At 33.7% G+C, this 14,844-nt stretch overlaps 1 protein-coding gene across 6 annotated transcripts in view; it reads left to right on the top strand.

Annotated features, from left to right (window-relative positions):
• Positions 1-14,844, top strand: part of NEXN (nexilin (F actin binding protein)) — a 55,678-nt gene that overhangs the window by 21,384 nt on the left and 19,450 nt on the right. For 3 of the 6 annotated variants that reach the window (XM_010857587.1, XM_010857586.1, XM_010857588.1), the window contains exons 2-9: positions 1,365-1,443; positions 2,698-2,889; positions 3,094-3,172; positions 3,258-3,406; positions 9,613-9,654; positions 10,839-11,036; positions 11,130-11,306; positions 12,979-13,167. In XM_010857587.1, coding sequence (XP_010855889.1) covers positions 1,417-1,443; positions 2,698-2,889; positions 3,094-3,172; positions 3,258-3,406; positions 9,613-9,654; positions 10,839-11,036; positions 11,130-11,306; positions 12,979-13,167 — 1,053 coding nt within the window. In that variant the 5' untranslated portion in view covers positions 1,365-1,416. The remainder of the gene's footprint in view (positions 1-1,364; positions 1,444-2,697; positions 2,890-3,093; positions 3,173-3,257; positions 3,407-9,612; positions 9,655-10,838; positions 11,037-11,129; positions 11,307-12,978; positions 13,168-14,844) is intronic. The other 3 variants (XM_010857591.1, XM_010857592.1, XM_010857589.1) reach the window with 2 other exon arrangements.

The raw sequence follows: 14,844 nt of genomic DNA, 5'->3' as shown, positions 1-14,844 counted from the left end.
TTGAATATTATTCAGTAATAAAAAGAAATGAACTTTTGATATATGCAACGACATGGATGAATCTCAAAATAATTATGCATGGTGAAAGAAGCTGAACAGTAGCGTACTTACTTGTATGATTCCTTTCATAGAAAACGTAAACTAATCTACAAGTGATAGAAAGCATTATCTGCCTAGGAATGGAGGTGGGAACAGCTGAAAGAAAAGGGAGGTTAAGGGGATCTGAGATACTTTTGGGTGTAAGTATATATTCAGTTCTTTTCTTTCTTTTTTTTTTGGCTGCACTGTGTGGCTTTGGGATCTCAGTTTCCTAACCAGTGATTGAACACAGGCCACGACAGTGAAAGTGCTGAGTTCTAACCACTGGACCACCAGGGAATCCCTATATATTTATATCTTGATTGTGCTGATAGTGTCCTGGGTATATACATATGTCAAAACTCATTGAACTATGCACTTTCAAAAAATATAGCTTACTGTATGTCTATTATACCTTCCAATTTTTTAAAATTGAAAATTTAAAGCCAATAGGCAAATTAAAATAAAATTGTAAAAAATATTCAATCAATACAGAAGTAGGCAGAAAAGGGGAATGGCATATGTACACACACACGCATGCATACGCATTGTTAAAAGTTTGAAATTACATGAAATAAAAATGACAGAATTAAAGGAATAGACAATTCTAGATAGGTTAAGAACTGCTGCTGCTAAGTCACTTCAGTCGTGTCTGACTCTGTGTGGCCCCATAGACGGCAGCCACCAGGCTCCCCCGTCCCTGGGATTCTCCAGGCAAGAACACTGGAGTGGGTTGCCATTTCCTTCTCCAATGCATGAAAGTGAAAAGTGAAAGTGAAGTTGCTCAGTCATGTCCGACTCTTAGCGACCCCATGGACTGCAGCCTACCAGGCTCCTCCATCCATGGGATTTTCCAGGCAAGAGTACTGCAGTGGGGTGCCATTGCCTTCTCCGAGGTTAAGAACTAGACCAAAACAAAATTTTTTTTATTAAAGACATAGAAGATCCAAATAACATCATCAACCACCTTGACCTCGTTGATAACTATAGAATAATACGCATCCAATAACAATACAAATTCTTTGCACAGGCACTTGACACATTCACTAAACTATTTTGGGTTATTAACTTACAAGGATTTTTTTAACACTATGCACCTTATACCTTCTATACCCTAAATCTTGGGGAAAGAACTGAGAGTTACTGTAGTTAATTATGTGCTTAGATTATGTCATTATTTTTTGAGGGGTAATAAATGTGCTACTTCTCTTTATAAAAATATTTATATAGCACTTTAAAAAATTAAGTCATCAAAAATTCTTAATCAATACTAATATTTTTTTCAGGAGCAGAAAATTACAAAGCTTCATAATCACCCCAAGACCACATACAGCAAACATGAATGATATTTCCCAAAAGGCTGAGGTAAGCTTTTTAACTTAAAAGTTAAAAAATGGGGGAATCTTAGAGTTGACTGCATAACTGCTAGAAGGGCAACTGGTGGAAAGGTCATCCACAGAAGTTCATAGTAACATAGTGTCAAGATGTAAGACATAAGAAGAGATAAAATTCACAAGCTGGTCTCAGTATTTTCATTTGGATTCTTATCTAGGAAGCATGATTATAAAATTGTGTGTGTGATGGTAAAGTGGATGTGATGGCTAGCATCTTGAGTAAATTTTAACATATTGACAAATCTTAGAAATTGTTTTTTCAGTATTAAAAAAACCAGAATTGACATATACTCTTACGAGAAATCAATGACACCATAAGTAGAAAATAAAATAGAGGCTGTGTATGCCACAGATTAATTAATCAATTTGCCATTAACACTAGGAGAAGGAGTTTGTTGTTCTGAGGCGATGAAGTTTTATTTACTGAAACTTCTTTTAGAAATCAGTGTAATTTTCAAAAAGATAAAAATAATTTGGTTTCCTGGTTTCAAAATGGAGGAAACCCGTTTCTCCAGCCTTTTAACAGATTCCTCCTTCTTTGGAAAGCTTGTTTGTCATTTGGAAATTTTTCCTAGAGCACATCCTACTTGGAATGATACAGCATTCTCATGTATTTTCAGTGTTGGCTTAAAGAAGTTCTAGATGGGCAGTGCAGCAGTAGTAACAACAAAAATCACTGCTTGTGCACAAAGGCCATGGCTCACCTCAACCACAAATGAGAAGCAAAGGCTCTTCAGTTTTCCTCATATTAGATACAGAAACAAGCAAGAAAATTAATATATAAATTAGGCTTAAGCTTTTTGCTATGTTTTCAACTTATCTAACTTATTAAAATTAGACTTGGTATCTTTTAAGCAAGTAATGTAAAATCTGAATCTTTAATAATGAAATAGGTCAGTAGAATACAGGTTGTTTTGAAATGGAATGCAGTCTTCAAAGTTTATATTTTTCCAGCGTTCAGCTTCAGTGGAACACATACAAAATGGGACTTCCTTGCAATATATTAGTAACATTTTTACTCTCATATTTTCTGTAATATCATCTTTCATACTTAGATTTTAGAAGGTATCTAATCTGATTCTTATACAAATAAAGGTTTCAAACTCATTTCTATATTCTGTTTTGATAAATATTTCTGATATTGCTTATTCTGATCTATCTTTACCTAATTTCTTCCTTTCTTATTTTTTTTTAACTTTCTTCTCTTTATTTTCTTCTAACGAAGATTCTGCTTTCTTCATCTAAACCTATACCAAAAACCTATGTGCCAAAACTTGGCAAGGGTGATGTAAAGGATAAGTTTGAAGCCATGCAGAGAGCAAGGGAAGAAAGAAATCAAAGGAGATCTAGAGACGAAAAGCAAAGAAGAAAAGAACAATATATTAGAGAGAGAGAATGGAACAGGAGAAAGCAGGAGGTTATTTTATTTTATTTTTATTTTATTCTTGTGCAAATTTTCACCATTTGAATTTACATTTTATTTATTATTCACATTAACCACATTTCATATTAACTGTACTTAAAATATTTTCTGCATTTATAAGCTAATTTCAAACTCTGCATATAATATGATTTAGTCTGAAGTTTTGACATGTTCATGTTAATTTATTTACCCATCTAGATTAAAGAAATGCTTGCTTCTGATGATGAAGAAGAGGTATCTTCTAAAGTAGAAAAGGCTTATGTCCCAAAGCTAACAGGTAAGCCACTTGAGGGGTAAACTGTAAATAAAACTGCAAACAAAGAAACAAAACAAAATGTCAAACTTGTTTCATATATTCTTAGGAACTGTTAAAGGTAAATTTGCTGAAATGGAGAAACAAAGACAAGAGGAACAAAGGAAGAGGACGGAGGAGGAACGAAAACGCCGAATTGAGCAGGACCTTTTAGAGAAGAGGAAGATACAACGTGAATTAGCAAGAAGGGCTGAGCAGGTATACAATAGATATTCAGTCAGTATTTGCTGCAGAAACTAATTGTACAGAATAAAACTAACCAGTATGTTGCCTAATCAAAGTGTTTTACTATAACATAAACCTATTAAATAGCAGCTAGCATGAAAGTAAGGTCTTAAGCACAATATTTAATATCGAATGCCTAGAAAGATAAGGGCAGAATGTGTCTATTTCAAGGTTGAGTAGTGAGATGACTTTTGTTATATACTGTCTTATTCTGTCCACATTCTGTATTTTTCTTGACACATTAGGAAATTTTACAAAGATATAAGGCAAATTCACACATAAATTATCCAGACATGTAACAAAATGCTGATCTTTTAATAGCAATCAAAAATACTTGCTGGATATTATCAAGCACTAAGGCTTAATTAGAATATCTTCCTACTCAATTATTTGTAACATGTAACAAAATTAAGTCACATTTTATTCAATAATGGTATTATTAGCAAGTTGGGGATGGTGGTAGGAGAGGGGAGATAGGTGTGACAGTCATGTCCTTTACTAGCCATTCCTGATGCCCATAGCCATGAAGAACAAACTAGAAGAAAGACATTATTACTATGATTTTATAGAATCTCTTAATGAACTTAAAATTTGCATATATTTTCTTTATTTTTTTAAAAATTTTATTTTTAAACTTTACAATATTGTATTCATTTTGCCAAATATCAAAATGAATCCGTCACAGGTATACCTGCGTTCCCCATCCTGAACCCTCCTCCCTCCTCCCTCCCCTACCCTCCCTCTGGGTCGTCCCAGTGCACCAGCCCCAAGCATCCAGTACCGTGCATTGAACCTGGACTGGCGACTCGTTTCATACATTATATTATACATGTTTCAATGCTATTCTCCCAAATCTCCCCACCCTCTCCCTCTCCCACAGAGTCCATAAGACTGATCTATACATCAGTGTCTCTTTTGCTGTCTCGTACACAGGGTTATTGTTACCATCTTTCTATACTGTATTGGTGTTTTTCTTTCTGGCTTACTTCACTCTGTATAATAGGTTCCAGTTTTATCCATCTCATTAGAACTGATTCAAATGTATTCTTTTTAATGGCTGAGTAATACTCCATTGTGTATATGTACCATAGCTTTCTGCTCAAAGGATGAGAACTAAGAGGCTGGTAAAGATTTTAAAATACTCAAGAATCTGATCTAAGTTCCAGAAAAAGTTAATCTCTCAAAATGATTAATGATTGTAATGACATAGAAACTTGAAATTCTAATAGTCAAAATGAACATTTTATTAAGTAAAGAACTGATCAGTTCACAAAATTTCTCTAATATATTGATATTTGTTTTATATTATAAATGATCTGTAGTCATAGAGTTGAAAAAAATGCCAGAAGACAGTTATATTGCTTATGTACTTTAACCTTGTCTACACTGTAGGATCAAAAGAGATGATTAACATACTGATTTTAGTGAAACTAAACTAGTACAATAACGGTATTTATCTCTCAGAGTTTTATTAAGATTATATGAGTTAATAAGTGGAAGCATTTAGGACAGTGCCTGGTACAAAGTAAGTGGGCTATAAATGAATGTTTCATCTAAATAGTAGTACATATAAATAAAATGTCATGAAACCATTTTAGTTTTCCCTTCTCTCATCAACATTTTAACAAGTATCCTAACATAATGTTCACAGTATATTGTCTCTTTCATAACCATTTTTATTGCGAGGTTGTACTTGGCTCCTTTTTGCCTTTAAGTGTCTTAAATCTGTTTGCTATGCTTCTTTCAGTTCCTACAACTTTTCTGAACAAAAGTGACAGGGACTTCCCTGGCAGTCCAGTGATTAGGACTCAGCACTTTCTCTGCTGGGAGTCCAGGTTCAATCCTTGGTCAAGGAATTAAGATCCTACAAGCTGCACAGCATGGCCAAACAAACAAACAAAAAACCCCAAAACAAAGAGAAAAATGACAAAGAAGGCAAAGCATATGCCATATTTGCATGTCAAGGAAATTTACTCTGACTTTGTGAATAACCACTTTTATGGCACAAGTAGCCATTTGTATGGTGGCAAATAATGATATATGCCAGATGAAATTATAGAAAAGAATTGGGATTTTCTATATTTTATCACTTTGTATTTCTTTGTGTAAAGAGAGAATGGTATACTTTACCTCTGTCACCTCCAGTCATCAAAGATTAGGATTCATTTTTAAATGAAATTTCAGAAGGGGGCACAATTATTAAAAAATGAACATTTTAGGTTATATGTTATAAATATAAAACATATCACTATATGTAATTATATTTATAATACAAATTGTAAAATAAGGTAATAAAATTATAGTAAAATATATAATTAAAATATATGGTGCTTGGCAGGAAATAATGAGTATACACATGGGGTTAGTCTACTTTGAAATCTTGTGTTCTCTTCCAAGAAGCACTGATTACACACTAGACTTTGAGACCCACTACAACCCCATGAACTGAACATGCAGGCAGTGGCTTCACAAAGAACTATGTATGTGTTGAAGAGGTGAATTTGAATCTGATGAAGACATAGGATACTCAGAAAGAAATGGAAAACAGCTAATCCTGAAAAAGAACCATTTTAGTAACTATAGATACTGTATGGCAAGAGAATCTTGGTTAATAAAAATTTTAGCCTATTGAATTATTTGAGAATATGTAGGTAGAGCAATATAAACTATTAATAGTAATTTCACTTTGTAAATATGGGAAATCTAATTTTAAAACCTAATTAAGTATATTTTCCACTCAAATCTAATAAAATTTAATCTATCTTTGAATATAAGAAGTAAAGCATGATATAGGTAGTTAAGAAGAGTCTTAATGAAAAATCATCTTGTACAAGTCCATTACTATAGATAGGATTTTTGAGTCAGATGAGTAGCTGAGTAATGTTCGAAATAATTACCAGTTCTGAGATTTTAGATTATTTTTGTTGTTCAGTCATGTCCAACTCCTTGCAACCCCATGGACTGCAGCACACCAGGCTTCCCTGTCCTTCATCATCTCCTGGAGCTTGCTTGCTCAAACTCATGTCCATTGAGTTGGTGATGCCATCCAACTATCTCATCCTCTGTCGTCCCCTTCTTATTATGATGAATTAAAAATAGAAATATTTTGTATATAGCATGTTGGAATCAAACACCAATAAAATTTGGGGGAGATCTTAATTTGGTATAATCTAGTTATCTTCTAGGGTATTTTGATGGACAAGGTTAACATCTATGAAAGTAGAAAAAGAGAAGTTATTGGTGGGAGACTGAGCTGTTACAGAGAAAAGGGAGCAAGGAAATTGATTTGGGAAGGAGCAAAAGGAGTTTTTTTCCCCCATGAATCAAAAGAAAGAGTTGGGAAGCAACTCTTCCATGGTAGCTTCTGAAAACTAGCACTATAATTGAACTGAATGTTTCAGTTCTCTGTGAATATACTGAGACCATGAATGCTTAGGCAAATTCATCTTTTTCCTTGTTTGTTGAAACCCAATGAAAAACATTCTATCTTTTGTTGTTTTGATAGTGGTTTAAAATGAGCAAAGAAGAAAGCAAAAACAAAAAACACCGAACCAAACAAAGAAAAACTCCTCCAAATATATTGGGTTGGCCAAAAAGTTCCTTCAGTTTCAAAGTATAAAGAAAAGACACATTTTTCATTTTCACCAAGAACTTTATTCAACAACCTATTCACTATTTCATTCCACTACATTTCTCAGGCAACTTCATAATTCCATCTTCCAAAAACTTTCTATCTTTTTGATCAAACAACTCTTCCAGGTACCTTTTACAGTCTTTCAGGGAATTGAAGTTTTTTCCATTAAGATAACTTTTAAAAACCAAAATAAATGGAAATCTGAAGGTGCAACAGCTGGTGAATATGGTGGATGAATCAGAACTTCCTAGCCAAGCTGTAACACTTTTTACCTGGTCGTTAAAAAAACATACAGTCTTGTGTTACCTTGATGGAAGATTATGTATTTTCTGTTGTATAATTCCAGATGGCTTTCATGGAGTGCTACTTTCAGTTGGTTTAATTGGGAGCAGTACTTGTTGGAATTAATTGTTTTGTTTTCCAGAAGGAGCTAATGATAGAGGACTCTCTTCCAGTCCCACAATATATATAACATCACCTTCTTTGGAAGGAAGTCAGTCCAGCCTTTGGTGTGGTTGGTGGTGGTTCATTTTGCTTGCCCCATGATCTCTTCCATTCCACATTATTGTACAGTATCCATTTTTCTTTGCTTGTCAAAATCTGTTTTTAAAATGGAACATTTTTTGTTATGTTTAAGTAGAGAATCACATTCGGAAATATAGTCAAGAAGATTTTGTTGTTGTTGTTTATGTGGAACCCAAACATCAAAACAATTAGCATAACCAAGCTGGTATAAATGATTTTCAGTGCTTGATTTGGATATTTTGAATATGTCAAATATCTCACTCATGGTATAAGACTGATTGTTCTCAGTTAATGTCTTGATTTGATCACTATCAACTTTAACTGGTCTACCCAAACATGGAGTATAATCCAGCAAGAAATCTCCAGCACAAAACTTCGAAAACCACTTTTGACAGATTCCATCAGTCAGCACCTTCTCCATGCACTGCACAAGTCTTTTGTGCATTTCAGTTGTGTTTTTACCTTTCTCAAAATAATAAAGCATTTTTTTATTCCACCTTCAATATTAAAATGGCTGCATGAAATTCACCGATTTTGGTAAGTTTTTTAAAATGCACGCAGATATGACAACTGTCACAATACAATCTAACAAAATTGTTTCAAATGAAGTTAAAGGCAACTAAATGCTACTAGAGCCAGCTTACAGAAAAACCCAAATGAATTTTTTGGCCAACACAATAGTTTATTATCTACTGCAAGCTAATAAAAATCTGAAAAGGTGGTAGCACCAAGAAAAAGAAATCTGGGGTTAAAAAATTTAAATTTTTTTCCCTATGCTCTCAATTTCTCACTTCTCACCATACCTCCTAGAACTTTTTATTGAGATTAACACAAATTGTAGAGTAATTATTATCACTCTTTTGAAGGGAAATAATTTTATAATTATTTTATTATAGATCTACTAAAATTTTTCTTAGTATCATTTATCATTCAATAAAATTTTCATCATTTACACAGCAAATCAGTATAATAGATAATTCCATAACAAAGCAAATTATTCTGAACAAAACTATTTAAAATAAATTATTAAAATATACAATAGATTTATTTTTAAAAAACAATTTGTTCAGAATAATTTATTTTTCAAGAAATTTGATATCTTAATAAAATGGGTAATTTCTCCCTTGACAGAGACTGTAGAAAAGAGGGATGATGAGAGAATAGGGATTAAACCAGCCCAGTTCCTAGTATGAGCAGGGTACAGCCGAATTCCCTTAGCCTGAGTGAGGAACAGACTACTTCTAGATTCTTTCACTGGTGTTAGAAATCAAATTAAAACAATAAACAATTTGAATTTTTACTGTATAACTTTTTCATTTTCCCATTGTTTATGTTTCTTTTTCCTGAGACTTCAAACATTGTACTATTTAAATCATCTTTCTGTCATTTCTCACTCTGTTATGTACATTAGCCTGCTAACCTTATTGGCCAAATGGAGCTCCCTTCTTTGGAATGAGGGCCTTTCCTATATAGATCTGGTCAAAATATACAATAAACAATTATGATTGTTTTTCCTTCTAAACTAGACATGTGAAAGCCTGTACCTTTCACTGCACTTTATTATTGTGTCAGTTATATTTTGGCCGTATTGTAAAATATAGTCATGATGGTTGCTAATGATAGCTTTTCCTTTCATTGTGGCAGAGAATGGAGAAATGTTTCTGTATCTCAGTTTAAATTGCTTGTTTATTTAATAACTGTTGGTTGTAAGCTCACAGCCATGTTGTAAGAACTTGGTCCGTTATTCAAATTCCAGAATTATAAAGGTAGGCTTTATTTTAATTTTTTCTTAATGTACTGTTCCCAAGATATTGATATCAAAATGCAAAAACTAATAGAAGGTTTAATCTCTATTTAAAAGGACATAATTGGCTAATTTGGAGCAACACAAAAATACTTCCAAAATTCTAAATTTTGAAAATTTACCATAAATCACAACTAAATTACTTTTCAGTTATATGTTTAAAGCAAAACGCAGAAATCTGATGTAATGTAATGATATGAAATTCTTATTCAATAGATTGAGGACATAAACAATACGGAAACTGAATCAGCACCAGAGGTAAATGGACATTTCCTTTAATGAAACATTCACCTAAAATTATCCAGTTCACAAATAATCTTTCAATTAAAAAATTAAAAGAGTTTTATTATGAATATAGCAACAATAAAAAGGACAAAAATATTTTGCAAAGCAAGGTCATACTTTTGCACTTTCAAACACTATAGCTTAGTGTTTATGGAGAAAAGTATGTTTTTGCTCTCATGGTTCAAGTGGAGGCACAAGTCTGAGTTTGAAATACTCTGCCAAGACTATATATTTCTTGAACTGTTACTAATAGTTGAGACTCTTGAAAGCTAACGTTGAAAAACGCAGTTTCTTTTCATCATTTGTCTTCTTTCCTCAGAGTTCCTGATAGTTTGTTTTGGTTATTACATGCTAGCAGAGAGTACAGTATCTATTACCATGAAGGAATGTTCAACAACCACAACAGTTTTAGATCTCTTCTAATCTAACATACAAAGTTAAATGTCAATCAATTTGATCGTGTGCCTAGACGTACAGACAAATAAATTGGAAGCAGTTTTACTTCAGGGGCATGTGTTACAAATTATAATTCTTCACTTTGTTTTTGAAAAAAGTTCGGAGGCAGTAATAGATGATATAAAAGAACTAATTAAAATGAATTTCAAAAACAAGTTTAAGAATATGTGAATAGGACCAAATACCAAAGAGTTTTGTCTATAATATAAATGTTTTCTAGATCACTTGGAAATACTGTTTTTTTTTTCCTCGCTAAATGTTGGTTTTATTAAATATTTAAGAACTTACATGGAGAGAAAAGCCAAATGCAGAAAGCTTTCTTGTGTGTTTAAACTGAATCTATCCACCATCAAATTGATTGAGAGTATGCTCACATGCACATTACCTTTTGTGGGATGAATGCATGATAGCGAAATTTAGATAATGTCACATGGTTTTATCTGAACACTGTATTAACACCATCTTCTAGGAAAAAGGATGCTTCTAGAACCTTGTCAGCAATGGATTTCAGTAAGATTAATTCATAATGTACAATGAATTCAGAGAAAGAGCTATTTAATAGAAATCTGTAAAAACTGTATTTTTATTCTTCATAGCATTGATAGCAATGTAATGAAATCCACCAATGATGGAAGTAATGTCCCGTGGAATCTAAATTTTGATTTGGAAGAAATATGCTAATCACCTATTTTATAAATTAGGAAGGAGATGAGTCACTGCTTGTAACAGTGGTACCTGTCAAATCACACAAAACCTCTGGAAAAATAAAAAAGAATTTTGAAGATATAGAAAAAGAACGAGAAGAGAAGGAAAGGGTCAAGTATGAAGAAGATAAAAGAATAAGATGTGAAGAGCAACGCCGATCTCTCAAGGAAGCAAAGTGTCTTTCGTTGGTCATGGTAATTTTTTTTTTAAGAACAAATAAAAAGTTAAGTTGAGTCAAATCATATCCTTTTATGATTAACGGGTAGGTTTTCGTTATGTTTTCTTAGGATGATGAACTAGAAAGTGAGGCAAAAAAAGAATCATTTTCTTCTGGAAAATTGAAACTGACTTTTGAAGAATTGGAAAGACAAAGACAAGAAAACCGAAGGAAGCAAGCTGAGGAGGAAGCAAGAAAACGTTTAGAAGAAGAGAGGCGTGCTTTTGAAGAAGCAAGGCGGCAAATGGTAAAACAAACTGATGTATATGTAACATTCATATATGTGGATTATAATACATAATTATAAAATACATCATTATATATAATGTATATTACAATATTATATAAATTATATGTATAATATTATAAAAATGTTATCTGTAAAGCATTCAATATTAAGGGAGGTAGCTGGATTTGGAAAGGTTCATTGCTATAAATTTAAGGAGATCTTCTATGTAGAAGGGTCTGATTTTGAAACTGTATATATATTCCATATATAACATGCATCCATATTATGTTCTAGTTTTCATTTTGGGATATTTTATCTAATATTCTCCAAGTTTTTATAAATTGTTATAAATATACAAAATATTTATTCAGCAGAATAATTATTCAACTCTTTGTTAGTTCAGTCTGCAGTGTGTTTAATAGCATGGTGCAGCACACTTTCAAGTCTAATCATAAGTATACACTTAGTGTCAATGTGTGTATACACACACACACATATAGTGAACATAAACGTGTGTATAAATGTATACAATCTAAGTGGTTAAGAACATGGACTGTGGAGCCGGACTGCCTGGATTCATACATCTAACATTTATTAAATGTGTATCCATGGACAAGTTATTTAACCTCTCTATACCTTTCCTCATTTGTAAAATGGTTAAAATAATTGGGCCTACTTCTTAAATCATTAAATGAGTTAACACAGAAAGCAATGAGCATCTAGCATATAAGAAGTGCATTATTTTTTATTTATTTTTATTTTGCAATTTTTATTTTTTTGACCATGCAGTGGAGCTTGCAGGATCTTAGTTCCTTGACCAGGGATTGAACCTGTGCACCTTGCAATGGGAGTGCAGAATCCTAACCACTGGACCACCAGGGAACTCCCACTAAGCACTTTAAAATCATTAACTGCTATTATAGTAACAGATTTACCAACAAAAAAAGAAAACTGAAATAAGAAAACACTGATTCCAAATTTCATTGCAAGAACCGAAGAATGGAACATATATAATTTTTTAATTTTTCAGACTTTCTTGATCAACTTTAAATAATGATATTCTAAGGACTGTACCTCCAAAATTTTAATTTTCTATATATTTTGTTTGAAAATGTTGTTACTTTTGGGCAGTTATAGTTGGATATCTACACATTTTAGATATCACTGGTGGTCAATTTAGTGAAAAGACATAGTAATATCATTAATTAATTAAATCATAAATTTCAATGAGTATTTAATTAATTCATATTATATTAGTTTTAATTATAAAATCATTAAATTTGAATTGTATATAAAATAGCTCCAGATATTTTACCCATTTAATTACCACAGTTCATAGTAAAAAAAAATCCATGAAAATTACAGAATGACTTTATTATCTAAGAGACTGTGTGTGTATACTGTTTGTACATACACACACTTTTAAATAACCCCTAATTTTTCCAGCTTAGATTTTTTTGAATCATATTAGATTCATATTTTTGAATATTAGATTATTCTAGAATTAGAATATTAATCTAATATTAATTAGAATATTAGAGGAAATATTAGATTCATATTCTTTGAATCATATAAAGGAAGGAGATTTTGGTCCCCTATGTGAGGTGACTGAGTCTGTGCCTTTTGATTGATAATTCGTTCCTGTCTTTGATGAATCTCAGTTCTTAATACTGAGTTGTTTGTTGGTTAGGTAAATGAAGAGGAGGAAAACCAAGACACAGAAAACATTTTTAAAGGGTACCGCCCTGGTAAACTCAAGCTCAGTTTTGAAGAAATAGAAAGACAAAGGAGAGAAGATGAAAAAAGGAAAGCAGAAGAAGATGCCAGAAGAAGAATAGAGGAAGAAAAGAAGGCATTTGCTGAAGCAAGGAGAAGCATGGTAAGACAGAATGTGGCTGCAGGCGGCCACTGGGATTCAGCTTTTTAGAGTATGTTAGGAGAAAGCATTCAACTGTGGGGAATACCCTATTATTTCTGGAAGTTGTGCCAAAAGTAGGGATGGCATATAAGTTTTTAAAAGTCTCCTGTCATAATACCATCAGTTAAAGATCAGCTTCAGTATCATGTTGAAAAGGTTCTGATTAAATTGCTCTGCCTAGTATATATTATCTTCCTTCTCTGAGAAGGTGTGTTTTTTAGAACTAAGTATCTAAGCTGAGGGAGGGGGGTTCCTACCCCCACTTTCCCTTCCATTCTCTCCATTCTCTTCTCCCTAGCCACATTTCCTCCTTCCCTTCCTCACTCCTCCTTCCTTCCCTCCTTTCTTTCCAAGTTCCATCCCATCAGGATACATTAAATGACCAAAGCCATTTAACCACAATTATTTAACTCTCCAAAATGCTTATCATCACTCTGGATATTGCTACCCAACTTAACTCTGCTATAAAATTATACTTCTTATGCATTTTAATGTTTGTAAATATACAATTATCTGACAAACTCTATTTTTAAGTACATTGACATGTGAATGCTGCACAACCTTCTTGAAACATTTTCATTCGCTTCAGTCATATCACGACCTGATTTTCTTCCTCTATGTCTGGGTGAGCTTCAGACACACATTCCAAGTGTTTTTTTTGGCCTCATTCCAATCCCAAAGAAAGGCAATGCCAAAGAATGCTCAAACTACCGCACAATTGCACTCATCTCACATGCTAGCGGAGAAGGCAATGGCACCCCACTCTAGTACTCTTGCTTGGAAAATCCCATGGATGGAGGAGCCTGGTAGGCTGCAGTCCATGAGGTGGCTAAGAGTTGGACACAACTGAGTGACTTCACTTTCACTTTTCACTTTCATGCATTGGAGAAGGAAACGGCAATCCACTCCAGCATTCTTGCCTGGAGAATCCCAGGGACAGGGGAGCCTGGTGGGCTGCCGTCCATGGGGTTGCACAGAGTTGGACATGACTGAAGCGACTTAGCAGCAGCAGCAGCAGCAGCACATGCTAGTAAAGTAATGCTCAAAATTCTCCAAGCCAGGCTTCAGCAATACGTGAACCATGAACTCCCAGATGTTCAAGCTGGTTTTAGAAAAGGCAGAGGAACCAGAGATCAAGTTGCCAACATCCGCTGGATCATAGAAAAAGCAAGAGAGTTCCAGAAAAACATCAAGAACACTGGAGTGGGTTGCTATTTCCTTCTCCAATGCATGAAAGTGAAAGTGAAGTCGCTCAGTCGTGTCCGACTCTTAGCAACCCCATGGACTGCAGCCTACCAGGCTCCTCCGTCCATGTGATTTTCCAGGCAACAGTACTGGAGTGGGGTGCCATTGCCTTCTCCGATCATTATCCACACAGACACTTAAATGAGTCCTGAGAACCTTGAGCAGTTCCACCTCTCATTTGTGCCTCATATCCAATCACTCACTAAGTCTCACTTCCTATATATCACTATTAAAATTCCCCTATTTCCCACTGTTGTTCAGTTGCTGTTATGTCTGACTCATTGCGACTCTGGACTGTAGCACGCCAGCCTTCCCTACCCTTCACCATCTCCCAGAGTTTGCTTAGATTCATGTCCATTGAGTCAGTGATGCTGTATAACCATCTCATCCTCT

This window comes from Bison bison, unplaced genomic scaffold (genome assembly GCF_000754665.1).
Source record: "Bison bison bison isolate TAMUID 2011002044 unplaced genomic scaffold, Bison_UMD1.0 scf7180017864382, whole genome shotgun sequence".
Taxonomy (NCBI): Eukaryota; Metazoa; Chordata; class Mammalia; order Artiodactyla; family Bovidae; genus Bison; species Bison bison.
The sequence above is the reverse complement of the archived record's forward strand: the minus strand, read 5'-3'. Positions and strand labels throughout refer to the sequence as shown.